General features: G+C 35.2%; 2 protein-coding genes and 3 non-coding genes across 17 annotated transcripts in view; 1 reads left to right on the forward strand and 4 right to left on the reverse strand.

The window, feature by feature from the left end:
* LOC118269549 (myocyte-specific enhancer factor 2) overlaps positions 1-14,863 on the forward strand; it is a 58,302-nt gene extending 43,439 nt beyond the window's left edge. For 2 of the 13 annotated variants that reach the window (XM_035584694.2, XM_035584703.2), the window contains exons 2-9: positions 2,804-2,952; positions 4,504-4,641; positions 5,638-5,703; positions 6,509-6,809; positions 6,891-7,129; positions 7,358-7,482; positions 10,327-10,499; positions 10,793-14,863. In XM_035584694.2, the coding sequence (XP_035440587.1) occupies positions 2,899-2,952; positions 4,504-4,641; positions 5,638-5,703; positions 6,509-6,809; positions 6,891-7,129; positions 7,358-7,482; positions 10,327-10,499; positions 10,793-10,932 (1,236 nt within the window). In that variant the 5' untranslated portion in view covers positions 2,804-2,898 and the 3' untranslated portion in view covers positions 10,933-14,863. The remainder of the gene's footprint in view (positions 1-2,803; positions 2,953-4,503; positions 4,642-5,637; positions 5,704-6,508; positions 6,810-6,890; positions 7,130-7,357; positions 7,483-10,326; positions 10,500-10,792) is intronic. The other 11 variants (XM_035584757.2, XM_035584708.2, XM_035584711.2 and 8 more) reach the window with 11 other exon arrangements.
* Positions 7,889-7,960, reverse strand: Trnah-gug (transfer RNA histidin (anticodon GUG)). Its single transcript has one exon. It is a non-coding gene; the product is annotated as a tRNA-His (tRNA).
* Trnah-gug (transfer RNA histidin (anticodon GUG)) lies at positions 9,240-9,311 on the reverse strand. Its single transcript has one exon. It is a non-coding gene; the product is annotated as a tRNA-His (tRNA).
* Trnah-gug (transfer RNA histidin (anticodon GUG)) lies at positions 9,682-9,753 on the reverse strand. Its single transcript has one exon. It is a non-coding gene; the product is annotated as a tRNA-His (tRNA).
* Positions 14,864-15,304: 441 nt separating the features above from the next.
* Positions 15,305-19,299, reverse strand: LOC118275116 (ionotropic receptor 21a). The gene is made up of 9 exons (XM_035592982.2): positions 18,565-19,299; positions 18,290-18,486; positions 18,073-18,204; positions 17,833-17,994; positions 17,432-17,673; positions 17,215-17,355; positions 16,714-16,909; positions 16,271-16,469; positions 15,305-15,918 (listed from the first exon to the last, which is right to left on the reverse strand). Exons 1-9 carry the CDS (start codon positions 19,297-19,299, stop codon positions 15,364-15,366), a joined length of 2,559 nt encoding a protein of 852 aa, XP_035448875.2. The 3' UTR covers positions 15,305-15,363.
* Between the last annotated feature and the right edge of the window lie 324 nt (positions 19,300-19,623).

Raw genomic sequence — 19,623 nt, forward strand, 5'->3', positions numbered from 1 at the left:
ACCAACCAATCAGAGTGCCGAATGCGCTCTCGTTTCGTTTTCGTTTAACGTTAAGCAAACTCGTACTAAGGGTACTGATATATAACATACATATATATTAGGCCTCTTTTAATACTTCAAAAATGGAACAAACAAAATAGAAACAACCAGTCATTACGCTCTAAAACATTAGAATTTTCTTTTCACACTGCCTTTACTCAATAATTAAACGGTTGGGATAATAGTGGGCTGTTTATGCACGGACACAAAAATCGTACTCAGTGGTTATTATATAAAATTTATGGCGAAAGGACAATGGGTCGGTGTATCTATGCATACACGTTTTATGGTCTCAATGGATGTCAACACAAACCCTTGTATATACGTGTAATATAATCACAAGTTATTGTCTAAAGGGGTAAGCAGATATGCTTTTATAGTGTATTTAATTTTCGTAAGTAGCGTTAGTGTAACAACGATAAATAGATAGAAAGTTAAAAGTAATTTTATAATATCGTCATTTAAATTGTCCTACATTTCATTAATATTGTATACAAAACAGCTACATATACATATATAAACCTACATTACTACTCATGTTGCGGCATGCAAAGAAATTACTCTTAAGCCTAAAACTTACCTAGTAATTTTAACCGCAGTAGCTGTATAAACCGAAAACAGCTGAAACAATTAGGTTATAATTGTTGACATAGTAATGACAATTACATTTTAAAAAAAGATCTTATATCGCAATATCTTGAAAACTGCCAATTTTTTTTTAATACTTTTGGAGAAACAGCTAAATAAATAACATACATTTTAGCGCAAAAACTAAATAAAAATGATCTAAATAATTTTAGTATTTTTTTCAAAATCCAAACATTTGTAAATACGTACATATAGATTTAATGGCATATAATTTGAAATACAGAATTTGGAGAAGGGAATCAAATGAGAAAAGATACAAACGTGACGTTACGTAAAGACCTGCCTATCATAGCTTATTCTTTTTTTTAACCATCTGTTAGATGACCACCATGTGTTTAGCTAATCTCGACAGTCGACAACGTGAAACATTAAAATTACCATAAAGCGCGTACAAGACAACAGGTCACAGATATTTGCATAATGACCCTAGTATCAAGTACCAACCCACATGACCCGGTTTTTTACCTAACTGTGTTAACATTGGTAATCAACGTTTTCCTGTTACAAACACCGTGTCTGTTACAATCTCATTTAACGAGCATAACTTTCTCGCGTCCCTATGTTTTTAAACTAGTCTTTACCCGCAGTTTTGCCGTGAATATAACCTATATTCTTCTCTGTACTCTCAGCTATGTGTGTGCAAAATTTCAAGAAGATTGGTTAAGTAGTTTGTGAGAAAAGAGGTTACAAACACGCTAACTCATTTATAATATCATTTGAGATTTTAACTATTAAATTGTTACTATCAAAATCAGAATTACTTCCATTCATTTCTCGAGTGTCGACGGCTCACAAACAACAAACTTCACAAATTGGTATCTCGCCAAATATATTTTTTTGTAATATTTAAACGTAAAACGCCTACTTTGTTTTGTCGTTATTGTTTGACAAAGGCAGTCCATGAATTATGCATGCCGATAACGTGTGATATCCACACTGTCAATGGTGGTATCGAGTCGAACAAATTTGCAGACACATACAATATCGTGAATGGTTTAAAATTATTCTCTCGTATTGAAACCTGGTTTCTGTTCAATTTCTGGATCTTTCTAGAAAGGTCTATGCCACAAATTATTTGTGACATATTTCTCTAATTTTATTACCAATTCAAAATATTCCTCAGTCCTCTTTGTCAGGTTCAATTTCGTCTTCTCAAAGTTCTTAATCAAAAGCGACATCTACAGCTTCATACAAAACTAATTTATGTTCAAACCTATCATTATTTTACTGTTCACTTGTAACAGTTATAGATTTATGAGATATGGTATTAGAACTCAGTAGCTCAATAAAAGTTTGGTTACACCATAGATTACGTAATCGTTGTAAACATTATCACTTAACTGTTAGGCACGTACCAGGAATGTGTGATGTCCGGTCGTTTTTTCTTTGACCTTGCTTTAAAGCTTGCATTACCAATAGTATTTTTTATTAAACTTGTTAGCTACAACTTTATCGTTAACATCACTTGTTTTAACAAACCTTTAATAAGAAAAAAACACATCATTGTTTAGAATTTGATATTGAAAACAGAGTTTGTATTGTGAATAAATATTATTATTTATGAAACATGAACCCTATTTATCAAGTCACAAACAATCACAAGGAAATATGTATTCAAAACAATCACTTGTCGCCCATAATGCATTGAGAACTTTGACAGATAACATTATCCGTAGTGATGGGCATCGCGCTACTGGATTATGTATGAACCAAACATGAAATGTATCACGAGAACCATCGATACTTAAATAAATGATAAGCCTACCGATAAATCTATAACCAGCATTTACCAAAATGCTATTCCGTTTACGTAATAATCTTTGCATTTCTGTTACGTCATCCAGCTCTATAATATATGTCATTGGCCTTGCTTCGCTATGGTCACAATCACGACCATGGCTCCATGGCACAAGCGCGATGACGAGAGCTTTTGGCCTTAATAAATCGTCATTTACAACGCCTTTATTACAATAGAAATAAGGGACACGTTTGTCAATTGATTCACCTTTTGATTTATCGCTACCGTTTACTTGGAAATATGTTTTATTGGAAGTGTTTACTATAATTTATTGAGTTTTGTGACTTCTGTATTAATGTTTGGTTTATTTGTCTACAGGTAGCAGCTGTTGACGTTCGTAGAAGCAGCCAGCCAAAGGCAACTCTTTTTCTCGCCCCCCGCTCCCCGCATCCCCTTCCAAGATTGCTGCCACCATGGGTCGGAAGAAAATACAAATATCCCGGATTACGGACGAACGGAATCGGCAGGTATGTGTTGCAGCACTAGACACTTTCAATGTTAAGCTACATTCCTAAAAAACTAAAAGTTAATTAAAGTGATTTCGTCAAATATTACACAACTATGTAGTAGCAGTAGTGATTATGACCTAGCGAAACATACGATTGCAAAAATTCTCGAGCCGAAATCGAGAGGAGACGAGCTCGAGAGAGTCGAGACGTATTCGAGAGTAGTAAATCTTTCCGCAGGCGATTCTAATGTTTGAATTAATGTTAGATACGAAAATCATCAATCATTCGAGTAATGCAATGTTCGTACGTTCGTACATACTGTGCAATATTGGAGGCTAGAGTGAAATGACCTTACCATGAGGCATGACCTAACAGATGCGGCCTATCAACACTCCCACTGCAAAACATTATCGCGACGGGCAACGACCGCTCCCGCTTGTAATTTATTAATTATACGATTACACTGTATATCAACCTTGTCCAGTTTATTATGACCCTACAAAGCATTCCTCTTCTCCCCCACACTCAAAGCATATTTTTAATTACAAGAGGGCAGAGAAGCTCTTTGAACATGGTCTAGTAACAGTAGCAGTAGACATGCAAAATTAAAATTGCGAAGGTCAATTTACTTTTGACGGTCCAACTTCCTTTGTTCTTTAATATGGTAATACTTTAAATTAAATATGATTTTGCAATCACTCTACATATAACATACATATAACAGGAAATAAGGAGTATAATACTATAGCTCGTTACTTGTTCCTAAACAATTGTACTTACGAGAACACTATCGATTTTTTTTTACTCCAGTTTATTAAGGAAAATCACAAATTAACCGCAGATGATGTTGTACTGAACAATGCTGCATTATTTACTAGCTTCGAAACAAATATTGGAATTTAAAACGTATTGTATGACACATAGCTTTGATGAGTTTCAGTAACAATTATTTGACTTTGTCCGTGACCCAATAAAATTCTTTTGTTTTCATTTTACCAATACTCGTATCAAAATGAAGAGTTAATGATACGTCTAGTGGATCGAAGTGAAATTGAAACTACACACATAATTAAAAACCGTAAAATAATGAACTTTGTTTGGCCCTGGGAATACTTGTAATTATATTCTTAAACCAACATGCACAACAATAGAATTTACGTTCAGGTTTTTACGTTTAAGGATACAAAGATGGTCGCAACATGTATCATACCAATAGTGCAAAATTAATACAACATTATAATTCAATCGATTTTTATCAATCACTAATATTTTCATCTTATTAGGTTGTTATTCTACTCTTTAGTAGATAGATAGATAGATCGATATGTATGTATTCATAGCACACATCATTCCACATTAAAAATATAATTTAGCTGAGTCTGTTTCCACCAGTAGTAAGCTATGTGTACCAATGAATATGATTGGTGGAAGCCAAAAGCCTCCACAGCAAAGTACCATAGCAAATCTTAAAAAATAGCACTAAAAATGTAACCAGCAAATCATGTCATTGTTTCACTCTTCAATTGATACTCATTCATTACCATTAAACTCCTTTCTCTTATGTTCCAGGTCACTTTCAACAAGCGTAAATTCGGTGTGATGAAGAAAGCCTATGAGCTTAGCGTACTATGTGACTGCGAGATCGCTCTCATCATCTTCAGCTCCAACAACAAACTCTATCAATACGCCAGCACTGATATGGACAAGGTTTGTCATTACTTTTAATTCCTTAATGACTTTACCTTCTATAAACCATTCTGTTTCACCTTCATAAAACACCCTGTCTACCATAAAAATCATATTTTGATGACCAATAACTAAAATAATACTTATATTTTTTATTACAATGGCTATAGTTAAACAATTTATTTGTTTAGTTATCGTCTATAAATGTCTTATTCTGCAAGAATAAACTAGCTTCCTGTTTTCTTTCATTGCTTTATTCATCAGTAACCTCATTAACGTATTTAGTTGGTCGGTTTCTTATATCCTCGTCATTTGATATTTTATTCATATCATCGGCATCTATTTTATATATTTTAAATTTTTGACGTCACTTGAATTCTGTAATTATTATTTTGATTCTATCTCCATTTAAATTTCTTTGCTTTAATCTAAATAATAAATAATAGATTCTGTTCTATTCATTTCCTATTTTTTTAATCATCGCTCATAAGGTCGACAGATTGTTTTTATTAATGTGTTTCTTATGATGTCGTGTTTATAGCTTTAAGTTATAAAATGCGTTTAAAAGGAAAATATTTCATTCTAACAGTTATGGAATTAATTTCTTTTACCGTGGTTCTTGGTAATTTATCGTAACACAGCTAACACGCCCTAGTTATAATGCTGAGCTTTATACTTTAATGAAAGTCTTTGTTATTAATGTTAGAATCATGCTTTTATTTGCATTTATGTTTTAATGTTCTTAGAATAACGATATTAACTGATTCATTATAGTTTACAATAAAAATTGAACTTTCATCTTTCCGACCTTTGTTTTGTGTGAGGTCAAAACGTACATCAGACTAGATTTCAAGAATTCAGGAATCCTTTATCATTCATAGTCTAAATCTATAAATAAATACAAACCAAACCATTCATTAGATGTTTATTTGGCTGACAATAAACTCGGCCGAGGAAGATAGGAGCACAATGTTTAATAGGCACATAAAATACCTAATGACGTTTGTTTCTTTACAGGTTCTCTTGAAATACACGGAATACAACGAACCCCACGAGTCACTGACAAACCGCAACATCATCGAGGTACATTAAGTACGGCGTCATCTGTGTGCCCGTGATCGCAATGCAATGTCCATGCAAAATTGACTTATCCCATTAACCGCGTGCTTTGTACTTACACACAATACCTAATGCATACATTTTGTTACTAAAACAATCCCTGATATACAAGCAAATGTTGTTGAGCCACACTAGATTATAAATGTAGATCTCGTACCCAAAGACCTTGTGTAAACGATATCTCATCAATATATACATAATATATAAGAATAGAGAAACACGAGCTATAAAGCAGCAGCATGTTTATTTCCTGTTAGAAAAAAGGATGAAGTACGAGACACCAGAACCCCGTTTTATACTAACAGTTTATGACTAGATACCCCAAATATTTATGTTATTTTTTCCTGTACAAGCATGGGTTTTGTAAATATATTTTGTGTTTATTTGAATTAACCGCGCCTACCTGACTCCGATGTTTTGAGACAAGGGTAAAGTCAGTGTTGCATCATTGCGTTCGACACCACACAAATGTACGCTAAAAAGTTTTCACGTACAATTTACCTTAGTTACACTGTAAACTGTAGTTTATTGAGAGCACTGTTTTATTTTGAACCCTCCACTACATACTGACGTGATAAAATCTAAACAAAGCAAACAGTAGCAATTACGTTTAACGCGATTTATGCTGATAACACTAATGGTGTGTATAGAGGGTGTAATCTAATAATTTAACTGGAGTTTAATGCATGCCAGATTAATACAGTACGAGTAGTGTAGTTATAAGTTTGGCTCGTCAAGCCACCTGAGCTGTTTTCGCTGACACTTACAGGCACTAACGAAGAAAGAGCATAAGAACGGAGTGATGTCACCGGACAGCCCGGAGGCGGAGCCCGAATACAACCTGACACCGAGGACCGAGGCCAAGTACTCAAAGATTGACGAGGAATTCCAAATGATGATGCAAAGGAACCAGTTGAACGGGAGCCGAGTTGGAGTGGGAGTGGCTGGTAGCAACTACAACCTGCCAGTCAGCGTCCCAGTTGGCAACTACGATCAGACACTACTTCAAGCTAGTCCACAAATGCACACTTCTATCAGTCCACGGCCATCGTCTTCGGAAACCGATTCAGGTATGTATCAAATTCTCGTAGTTTTGTCAACTTTATCATAACCGAGTTCTTTACTAAATTCGATTCCTCTTTCTATTCCAGTATACCCAAGCGGCGGAATGCTAGAGATGTCAAACGGCTACCCAGGTTCAGGATCTCCACTAGATGCAGGTTGCACGCCGTCGCCCTCGCCGGGCCCGGCGCCGTCTCCGCACCGGCACGGACACAAGTCTCACGGACATGCACCGCCGCCGCACCACTCGCCGCGGCACAACAACTTGCGCGTCGTCATACCCAGCTCAATGCCACCACCACAGGATGACATATCTTACGCTGGAGAGGTGAACACTTCAATTCTATTTTCTGTCCCCTTTAACGCCATATTCTTTACTGTAATACTCTGTCTGATTCCATTTGTACGTCCAAAATCAAAATTATTCATCCCTTTACAATGTTATTTCTCATTCCCAATAGTTTCAATAGCATTTACATTGAGACTACTAGTATCAAAACCATATCTTGTGTAAATATCAGCATTGTACTTATTGTTATCTTCATTTTACTTGCAGACACCACTCGGCTACTCAGGACTCGGCAATTTCGGACCACAGGATTTCAGCATCAACTCGGACATGGGCATCGGACTGACGTGGGGCGCTCACCAGCTCCAAACGCTACAGCACAACAGGTACATGTCTGTGATCACTTTCATATCACTTTTTATATGTGTCGCTTAAACGAGGTCCGTTTCGACTAATTCAAACTACCTACTTGATTTAAATAAAAATGAGATATTATTTTTTATTAAAAGAACGCTGTTTAGAGATTTGACAGTTAAATTCCAATTCAATGGAATTTAAATGGAGAAATTAGTATGTTTTTTTAGAGTGCCTATATTTAGAATTTTAAATGCGGTTATGACGTGGATTAGGTTGAAACGGATCTCTTAAATTGTTGTCCTACAATTTAAGCTTCTATTTTGACTAATAAACAAAAAATATACGCAGTATAAAAGAAAAATTCAGCAAAAACTAACAATTTCTGAAAAAAAATCACCAAAATACGCAAAAAGAAATGTTCCGCCGTGACAGTGAAATCACTGCCGTGACCAGGATTCGAACCTGGGTTACTACGGCCACAACGTAGGGTCCTAACCACTAGACGATCACGGCTATCGGAACAACTGATTGCAATGTTGAAAACAACAACTACATTGAGAATGCTTACATAACATTTCACGATCCATTCACGGTTGCGCGCGCAAGAGTTACTAAAAATCGTAAAGTTGGCAAATTATTCCATTATAATTTGCATGGAAGTAACTGACCATTTAATTTCCATTACGTCTTCATATTAGGAGATTAGAATACCTACATACATTTTTATAATGTATATTGTTCACATTTAATAACTTTAAACTTGATAAAAAAGTCGCATTATTTTTTACGGACGACATTAATCAAGGTTAAGTGCAAAAAGAATATACTTAAATGAATTTAAATGACTATTTTGTTACTATGTGAAGGTTGCTGAAAAACAATGCAGAGACACGTGTAAGACAAAAAAGTATATTAAATACTGTTGTGGAATAGTACTGGAGGTAATTTAGATTGGAAAACGGGCTTAAAATTATGATTATGAAAGTCTAATTTTTGATAACTTATTTTTTAAAGTACGACATTTTTTTATGACACTATATTTATGACCCAACAAAAAATCCCATAAAACTTTTAACCAGTTCATCCTACGTAGAAAAGAGCGACCATATAAAAATCTACGTACCAAAAATTGAGATATTTTCATAATTTAAAACTGTTGACAAGATGAGAAAAAGTATTTTTAATAAATAGTTGAATATTTCAAATAAGTATGAGAAGCCTATTAGTCTTTTGTTATCATACAAGACCTAACTAATACGAATTTACTCCAGACACTACAAAAAAAAACTAGACCAAAACCAAACCAAAGAAAAAACAAGAAAATAATTGAAAAAAAAATCGAAAAACAAGGACGTTGTTTCAAGGACGATACGAGAGACAATCTCGTAACTGAATGTCTTCCGCGACGCGTAGCGTGTCGAACGAACGAATGTCACGCATGAACTGAAACAGATTGAATCCGAACGATAGTAGAGAAAAAAAGGGAATAAAAAGACAAATTAAATTGTAAATACTTTTTGTAGTAAATTCACGAATTGTTGGTATAAGATTGGGCAGAAAAAGTTCAGTAATTCATTGTTTTAACTAGCGGTAATTATTCCGAAAAGTGCATTTAATTTTGATCGTTGTTTTGTTTCACGTTTGTAATTAGTCTGATAGCAGGAATTTTATAAAAAAAATAACGATACGATAAATCATGATGATAGATGCTAGAACATTCCTAGGCAAACAAAGCAAAAAAATATTTGAAAAATACCAAAAAAAATTACCTCCACCATGACAGTGTTAACACTGCCGTGACCAGGATTCGAACCTGGGTTACTACGGCCACAACGTAGGGTCCTAACCACTAGACGATCACGGCTACGGAGGCTGTATTGCTTGCATTAAAATTAACAGTCGCTTTACAATGTGAAAGTCGTTCACTGGTTTTTCTTAACAACTGTTCGACTTAAATGACTTTGCTCTTGTTATCACAAGTTCTGGTATACCATAAGAGATGGCGTTGTTATAAATATTTAAAACTGGACGACAAAAATGTATTGTTCGGTATCAAATTCCTTGTGTTAGTATAACATTTCAAGTATGAAAAATTAATACATTTGTTATACTTACTGTATTTAAAATTGCAATAAGAAAAAATACTCATCACACAGTTCCAAAGCGCAACAACAAAGAAAATTAATTTTATAATTTTCCAAAAAATATAAACTCCGCCGTGACAGTGTAATCACTGCCGTGACCAGGATTCGAACCTGGGTTACTACGGCCACAACGTAGGGTCCTAACCACTAGACGATCACGGCTGTCGGAGCAGTTGAAAATTGGACCAAAAACTGCAACCATATCGCAGCAGTGTTGATAAAAGAACCAGTTTCATTGACCTACCCTGCCCCCCGCACTGTAAAGAAATCAGGGCGACAGAGGGGGTTTTTGTACTAATCGAAGTGTCACTTTCACTTGCCCGATACGCATGAGTGCGTTAATCGAGCACCGATAATTGCACGATAAATTATCTCTATTGGTTGCTATGGTGTCTTATACGTTCTTTGCATGTTTCTAATTGGTTGTTATGAATTAAACATGATGTTGCCAGCTTATCAGGCGCATACTGCCGTTATGAACTACCAATGCCGGTTTCCTTGATTAAGTACTATATTTTTCATGTGATATGTGTAATTGCGTATTACATTATGCAATGAGAGCGTCTAAAAATAATGTTTGTGGTGGAATAAATCTAGCATTAAGAAGATTACTATTAAGACATAAGATAGACCAACGATTATAGGTATTATCTATCAATTTGTCTATCCTAAAATGTGACCTTAAATTCCTTGGTCAATATTCTTCCATGACTAATGAATGCAATCCGTCAACAGTAGCAGCCTGCCAGTATTGGGCGGGGGTGGCACGCCTCCACCAGCGGCGTCGCCTAGCAACGTGAAGATCAAAGCAGAGCCAGTGTCGCCACCTCGTGCGCCTGACCATCTCCACCGCGCGCCGCCACCGCAACCAGCTCCGCAGCCCGCGCATCTCTCCGGCGTCATTGATGGTGGGTACTCCATTCTTTATTACTAATGGCTTTTATGAACAATTGCTTGGTATAAAAAATACTCTGTTGATTAAAGACTTTTTGAAAAGGGGAGAGTGGGCATTAAATGGCATGTAAAAAATTGGAGTGCAAAGCTTTAATCAACAGAGTTGTAATATTTAATGAAATGTTTTTTTTAAATGAATGTTTTTATTAATTAAAATAAAATAGCATGAAATATTTAGCTGTGTGAATTAATTAGTTACTAATGTGTGGACAATGACAATTAACCAAACTAACGTTACCAATTACAGTGTATCGGCACGTTGCAGGTTCAGTATCTTCGAGCAACATGGGCTCGCCGGCCGGGCAAGACATGCGGCACTCGGCCGTGCCACTGGACTATGAGCAGCCGCACACGAAGCGGCCGCGGATCGAGGGCTGGGCCACATAGCTAGGCTACGAGGCCTTCGGCTCGTACCCGAGGCCCCTGCACCCGCACTGCTAGACCCGCGAGGCCCGCACTCTCGCGGCCCTCTATCGAGCTTGTGACCGTCCTCCGGCATGCTCCACCCGGACTGAACAGTTCCCCGCGGCACAGTGCTAATCTTATCACTAAAAAAGTCTGATAAGCAAAAGGTGCATCCAAATCAAACGGTGCTTACATTTTTGATGGCACGGTCGACTAACTCTCGAGAAGCTGCCCCACTCCCGGGCGTAGTACGTTACATATTCGTATATAATTGAATGTTCAACTTTACACTACCCTCTATTAATACGTAATTAATTATTGTAATGCACACAAGTACACTAAAGATTAAGATTAAATGTTAAAATTAAGTACAATAGCAACCCTTCTGAACAATTTTGAACTTTAAGTACATATAGATAGATATTGAATTCCCCTGTAAATAGACGACATTATATGTGCAATCCGTGCCATTGTCTGTTTAGCTTAAAGTTAGTCAATTTAAAGATTAGTGAGTAAAATGTACTAGTGCAGTATAAGTTGAAGGCGAGTTGAAGCGGCTGGACGGCGCGCGGTTGTGTAGTGCTATGGACACGGACCACAAACTGTGTGAAGTGGGACTTGTAATCAAACGACTGTTGACATTTTGTGTTAGTGTTTTAAAAGTTTTTTGTGCCATTTTAAAAATTATAATAATAGTGTGACATCCGAACTTGAATCTGTAAATTTAGTAGTCCTAGTGTCATCACAGAAGATAATAAATTATATGTATTGTAAAATCTACTTTATCTATTGACATATTTATACATGAGAATCATAATGATATTTACATGATATGTATACACGTCCCGTTAGGAACGAATGTTATGTAAGTAAGTAGGTAATATTAGCTAGAGTTGAGTATATAAAGGTACCACACGAAGCTTTAAAATTTCTTATGATAACACTTGCACTCTAAGCAGATTTTGTATGTAAACACAGTTTATATCGTAAACATTTAGAACTCTTGACGTTTCGAAACTGACAATTCAGTTCGACAGATTAAAAATAATATAAATTGTTAATAAAAGATCACTCGTTTTTTGAGTTTTGCTTGAAGCTAAACCAAATAGCATTACAACTAGTGTATGCGATAAATTAAATGTTACAAATTTAATTTTCTTCTAAAGTAAATCTGTCTACGCTTCGATATTTATCTTGTACTACCGATCCCATTCATATGTATCATCAATATGTATGTATGTATGCATGGTCTTATATTGTTGCAGACCAAAATATATCGAGTCAATTTTGTATATCAAAATGTAATTTACTTGTTAGGTATATGTAAGGTTTATTCAGTAACTGTACTGGGTTACGAATAAAAATATATGGAACAACTTTGTTAAATAGTACTTTTTATTTTGTTAGTGTGATCTGAAGTAAGTTTTTTTTTTATTTTTATTTCTACTTAAATAATGTAAACTAGAGCTATGTAACGATGAACAATATACCTACAAGTCAGCTTTAAGCACAGACAAAATTATATTTTACATTATAATATTTACACTAAAATATGCACTATATCACAATCCGCCCTATTTTTAGATGTTATTGTCTGAAAGAAACTGTACATTGTATCGTCCATAGTTCATAAAATCCCTCATCTCCCCGCTTTCCTTAGTCATCGCTTTCTCCCCATCCTGTAGCACCAAAGTCCCCACTCTCTCAAGTCCTGTCCCCCTCTTTCCCCTTCCCATATCGTCTCACTGTAGTTGCCTTACTCACAGTGCCTAAATGTACCATTTTTATACCAAAATTTGTATGTTATAGCATTTTTGCTTTAATATTCACATCCTGGTAATCTTAAGTCATTTGATGATGTTAATTGTTCTGTCCGTAGTACGCCTCCTGTTAAGATACAGTCGGAGACAGAAGTAAAAAGAGTATCCAATAATAATATTCTAGGTGTACGTTGATGTCATGGTTAATATTAATAAATGTTTCCCGCTTTTTAGAGTTTGTGACAACTGACCCCGCGGTTTTCACTCTTTTTATTTTTTCTCTCGACTGTACGCTCGTACTAGAGTCAGAACGATGCCTATAATATATTTCTGTATCACATTTTGTCAGTGAAACTGTATAAATGTGTCTATAATTATAATATAATGTGTAATTAAGAGTAACGAACAAGTTCACATCATAGAATATATCACTAGAGTAAACCTTCAAATCACAGTAACAAAATGTAAACGTACACTTGTTAAATTTGTACAGGGAGTTTTCCATGTTTGAGGTTCAAAAGTCTGAACGCATATGAATATTAAAAAAAATGAATAAAAAAATAAAATGTATTTTCGCATTGTAACATAAGTACACGGTTAGGTTTAACGAATTAATATTTTATTACCGGATCATAATGGATGTTGACCTGTTTATAGGGAACTATTTAAAGATCATGTAAGTACATCTTGAATGTTAGGCTAAATTGTTAATGTGATATGATATCCTACGCTGTTACTGGGCCCGATCATTGTTGAACCTTGTATCGTCGTCACTGTTATGTATTGGACGTGTTTACAGTCACAATTTTCTTGTTGTCCGTGACGATCTTTGTAAATTCCCCCTCCCTTCCCGGGCCTCGTAGTTTGAGATTCTACATTGCGTTATCTTCTATTTCGGTCGTTCGTTCCTAAAAGTTCCTTTCTCTGGTAACGTCGATGTGTTTCGTATTAAAACTTGCTCAATATTTTCGGCGATGATGCGAAATCCTTTTGTTCTTGTTAGAATTCATTTGTACTTGTCCGTTGTAGAAAGTGGTATTATATTGATAAGTGTTGCATTGTACGATATCAGGCAAGTTACTACCTATATACCTATCACAGTACAGACGCACTGGTATAAGGTCATAGCCAAATTAATGAACGCAATTTTGCACAAAACACACATTGGTATTGGATGAAATTGTTAACAATAGGTGACATTTCCTTTCGTAGAGCGATCAAGTGACGAACACGTACTTTATCGCTTGCACCGTGTATTGTATCAATGTATTGTATAATATTACGACAGTAAGCTGGTGTTGGGAGCATTATTTCCGAGGTTGTGAGCTTTGCTATCGGGAATGAGTTTCAACTTTAATTAATTAATAAATATAAAGTATATAAATATAATTATTCATTTCGACGCACAACTGTGTTGTGTGTTATTGTAAAAAGCGTTTGTTTGTTCTTTATATATGTACCTACTTTCTTAATATATGTGTTAACCTGTATATCGCTGTGAGACAATAGCAAGGGGCTTGTTCAGTTTATTTATAATCTAGTTGATTGCATTTAAAGATACGTAGTCATAAGTATGGGATAACAAAAAATGTTTTGCTGAACTTATTCACAGTAGATGTCGATGTATTTACTTTCCCCTGTTTTTGCTATTGCACCACAGTATATCGTGAACAATCCAAATAGAATATAGGAATATAAATACATATCCTTATTGAATACTCAGAACGATTTCACATTAATTTCTTGTAACAACAGTTGTGCAATACATATATAACAAACTGCTTAGGTAGGTATTAGGTATATTTTCGTTTGAATTTTACAAAGAATGCAAAATCTGTTGTATTTTATCGATATTTTTACTGATAATATGACGAGGACGCCGACGGCTTTCCGGAGGTGCGTCTCGGGAATATTAAGTCATAATTGTGTAATTATTTTTTAAGGTTAGGCCGGGCCAAATATTGCATTAATGTAGGTTGCTCGGCGCCGTGTCTTTGTGTCGAGGCAGTCCTGTCTGCCCTATGTATTATAATTGTATGATGAATGAACATCTCAGTGGCTGAATGAAATATTAATGTTTATCGACAGTGTTAGAAAATTGTTATAAATTATTTTGATGACTGTTCGAAGGATAATAAAGAGTTGGATGTCAATGTTTGTTGTTTATTTTGTAATTAAACCTGGCCTTAGAATTAATTGAATTTCATTATTAAGACTGTATTTCATTTCAAATTAAGATATCTCAGATATTTCTTAAAGTATGAAATACAAATAAATAAAGTAGTACTAACCACACGGAATAAATAAATAATACAACATAAAATAATAAAACATTACCCATTTAATTAAAATAAATAGCCATCATGTTGATAAATTGAAACGTTTTAATTTCTACTCTGCATTAACTTGAGCTATTTCAACAACATAATTTTAACCTATATCAGCAAGTTAACATTTCTAATTAACCCGGAGCGGGCTTCGGCTCGAAAAGCAGTAGTAGGAGGTGGGAGGTTTTAGTCAGTAAGAGTCTGACACTCTCTCTCGCCTTACCCAAGACGGGAGAAATCATTAGATTGTTTTCGCCCCTCAAAAGAAACATTTCTAATATTGTTTTTGCTATATTGATTAGAAATTAAGATCTTTACTACGATCTTCATATATCATTTTTAACAGAATCACCAAACGCGGCCCTGGACACAGTACTACCATTCTCATCCAAAGACTCCATATCGCGAGAGAATATCCTTCGTCTTTTCTGGTCTTTTTCAAATATTTCCCGGACTTCTCTATCCAAATCCAACGAGCTGGACCTTCTGGAATCAAACCTATCAACATTGAAAGTATTATGGACATCAATACTGCTTTCTGTCACATGAATAACTTGACCTTCTAAAGTGTCCACAGAGACTGAAGAAGACGGTCTTTCCTCAAAGTGCAGTCTACTCTCAGTATCTTCTATGATCCTTATTTCACTATCAATATCAGTTTTTGGTGTAATTATCAAGTTTTCTCTAGAGTCCACACTGGTTGGTGTTTCGGATTTCTTCTGGAATCTACATCGTCTTGTGAAGCCTCCCATCCATTCGGAGACTAACGCAGTGGCTGCTATAGTGAAGCCTGCTGCTAGAAGAAGAAACATGCCTTGTGTGTCTTCTAGAGTGAGGCCCTTTTCCTCTGCTGATGGGATTTTTATTGTGCCGCTACCAGCCTGTAAAATAGACAGCTGTATGAGTATTATATCTATAGTCTATTGATGGAACTAAATTATATTTCCTGTTCATTAAATAATATTAATATCAGGTTTGGTCCCTATACCTTTTTTTTAAGATGGATTAGTAAATTTGTCGAAGAAAGTTAAAAATATAACGCTACGATCAATAGGAGCTGAGAGCGGGTGAAATTGCGCCCAACTCGCTATAGTTGATAGTAATACAGACTGATTGATAGATACATAGATATGTTAAAAAAAGTAATTTTGTCCCTAAAAGACACAGAACAAAGTACCTAACAACTATGTTACAGTATAACTATTAGATGCTCTTCATACAATTAACACTCACCGCTAGTAAAGTCCCAGTGGGACTGCGTTGCATTTCAAAGCGAACTTCATTAGTAATCTTATCAACTAAACCACTTTGAATCATCTTGCTGATATCTAAGTTCATTTTAGCAGAGTAAACGGAATTGTTTGGAAATCCAATAGTAATTCCGAAAGGTACGAAGCATTTATTGGAAATATGGAGGACGGCGCGTTTTGATCTGTAATGTAGGAAATTATCGATATGATTTAACATATTTGACGATTTAGTTATTTATTTTGTACGTAATTGTTTTTGTTAATTTTTAAACCAATATATGTATGGATAGAACTCAAACTAGATCTGACAAAAAATCGGTTGCTTTAATTAAACAAAACGACAGCATTCTCATATTCATCCAACAACAAATTAATATTATCATGAATTTAGACATCTAAATAATTATTGTAGATGGAAAAACTTACTTAGTCGCTGTAAAATTTGCTTGTACAATATATTCAAGTTCAGCTTTGGATCCTATAAATGCATAAGGCCAGAAGAATGCCTTGGTGGTATTTCTGATACCTGCTTCTACATTCGGTACCAGTTCAAGTTTCTTCAATAGCTTATTCGTTTGAGGATCTGATGAATTTAGGAACCATTTCTCCCAACCACCTCGATCTGCGTTAGTAGAAATAGAAACATTAAGAGCAGAAAAACATTAAGAGCATGAGAGTGCGGGTGTGAAACCTATATACAGTGAGTATGAATGTGATCGAGTTATATGTACTTTCTAAGATTATTTAGACACCACTGACAAATTATGAAGAAAAAGATTGTGAAGAAACCTCGGCTTGAAATCGCTAACCAACATTAAGCAAGTGTCCTGATTAATGCTCAAACCTCCTCCTTGTGAAAAGAGGCCTTTGGTCAGCAGTGACCACTTATAGGCTGATGATGTGATAGAAAAATTTTAAGATTTTTACCCAAAGTGCCGACTCTATAAAATCCAGCCAACAACTGCTTGATAGTATCCACAGTCTCAGGAAACACTGGTAATGTTACAAACGCTATAATAGAACCAGTGTAACAACTTGTTATTATAATTGTGAAAATCCAATACCACCCTGAAGAAAACAATCCACAACTTAATACTTTTATTTTTGATCACATGAAAAGTATTGAAAATGAAACTGTACTTACCAATCAACAGCCTTGTTGTAATCTTATTCGTCTTGCTCCAAGAATTCTTACCGAGAAACGTGAAACAATTTGTAAAAGTACCAAAAACGTACCAGAACATGTTTTCTATTTCTCCACTGTTGTGTAGCAAATGCCTTAAAGTGTGCTTGTCTGAGAATGCCAGTGGAAACATACCGAAGAGATAGGTGAACGTTAACGCAACCCAAACATGCCAGTGGAAAGGACCGAGGATTGCTCGGTAGCTGGGAAATTTGAGAAAAATTAAATTTAACAAAGGGTCACCTAGTAATTCAAGTTTTGCAAACAGAACCATATTGCTCTTCATTATGTCAGGATTTTGAATGAAAATTAAATATGAACTGAATTGTAACTTGGACAATTTTAAAGAAAGATTTAGTTACCGTGGTAATGCTGTTGACATCAGAGTAATAAAAACTGCGCAATCATGGGAATGTGGTAAAGACATATCCATATCTCTTATTCGGTCATTGGTCAAATACATCCCAGCGATTGCTATATCTGCTCTTCCCGTTGTTATTTCTTTAGCTACAGCATCACCAGGCCTTATAACAAACAAAAATACAATATTAACTTGCTCAATTGATTCTTTATCCTTCAAATGTACGTCATAATTTATTTACCCCAAATTAGGCTCTCGAGGTTCAATGATTTCTATAGAAAAGTTGTTCCTTTCAGCCAATAATTTAATCAGCCTTAGTTCAATGCCATCCCAAACCACTCGAGGGTTTCCACCGTCTAAATCAGATTTTATCCTAAAAAAATTAAAGTTTAGTACAGACTATAGGTAATATAACATTTGGATTTTCTTCCTCTGCCATCGTTTTTTTTTTAATTTACCTCCTGAACACAAATGGAGGTTGGTTGGCAGCTGCAACTACAAATCTGTGACCAGCGTAACCTTCCGTCATCTTCAGAGGAAATAAATTCACCTCTCTTGAAAATTTTCCATGAGTCCAAGAATTCAAAACAACTGGCTTACTGGCACCTAAACCATCTGTATACAATTTATGCGTGTACAGAATGTAAGGTGATTCCTAAAGAATAAATTCATTGTTATTAAGATCTCAATAACCTTTAAATATTTATTTGTATGCAGCTTTTAACTTACTAACCAATGTAGCATCGTCGCCTTCCTTGAAACTCTGCCCAACTATAAGAAGATTAACAAAATTTCTCGATGTGACACTAGCAAGAAACTCTTGTACGGCCCATTGAGAAGATCTTGCTATGATAATTATCTTATTTTCTGGCTGTTTCCCTAAGATTTTAGCACTGATCTTTATATCTGAGAGAAAAAGAATGAAATGTAGGCATTCTATTGTAGGGTGAATCAATTCTGGTTCAACTAATTCACCATCGTCGTTGATGTAACCATGGATAAATGTCGTCGGGAACCCTTTCATAAGATTTTGCACCAAGTAGCTTTCTTTGGACATCACTTGGCTATCGTAAAGAATTACCGGTGTACAGTCCTTTAGGTATGTCAACGTTATGTTATGCAGTAGATTCACAAGCGATGGCGTTTGATCAAATGAAGTAGTTTCGTTAAGAAAACGTTCATTCCACAATTCTTCTCTGGTCTTTGGGTGACCGTGAAACACTGGATCTAAGGCCCTTTTATGAATGTCTCCATCATCAGTATCGTTATTAAAATGCCTCCAATAACTGTCACTGTCACTTCCATTGATATTGAAATTAACATCATCAGAACTGTTTACTTCTCTTTTTCTGACAATTTTATTATTCATATCTATAACAGATTGAGAAGGGTAATACTCGATAATTACTTGTGCACCAAAAACTCCATGATAAGCAAGAAATACTACACAGAACCACGGTACTGCCATTCTGAGGTCTTTTTGACTGATTTACTCAAATGCGAGGTTTTTTATAGGCTTTCATTGACCTTGGTCTACGAAAAGATCACAACACAGGTGTTATGATTGAAATTTAATTTTTGATGTCCACTGCGGATTCTTTATGGTCACGGTCGGAACCTTGACTTTTAGATATTGCTTTATTTCTTATTTCTTCGTGTGTCCGTTTTATATGAAGGGCATTACTATAAATATTTTGTTATTAATTTGGTTTTAGCAGAAAAAAATGAAATAAAAAGGTAACATTCTATCTATATGTCTAAAGGTGCGAGCATTTTTTGATACGTATCTAAT

The sequence above is a fragment of the Spodoptera frugiperda genome, chromosome 15 (genome assembly GCF_023101765.2).
Source record: "Spodoptera frugiperda isolate SF20-4 chromosome 15, AGI-APGP_CSIRO_Sfru_2.0, whole genome shotgun sequence".
In the NCBI taxonomy this organism is placed as follows: domain Eukaryota; kingdom Metazoa; phylum Arthropoda; class Insecta; order Lepidoptera; family Noctuidae; genus Spodoptera; species Spodoptera frugiperda.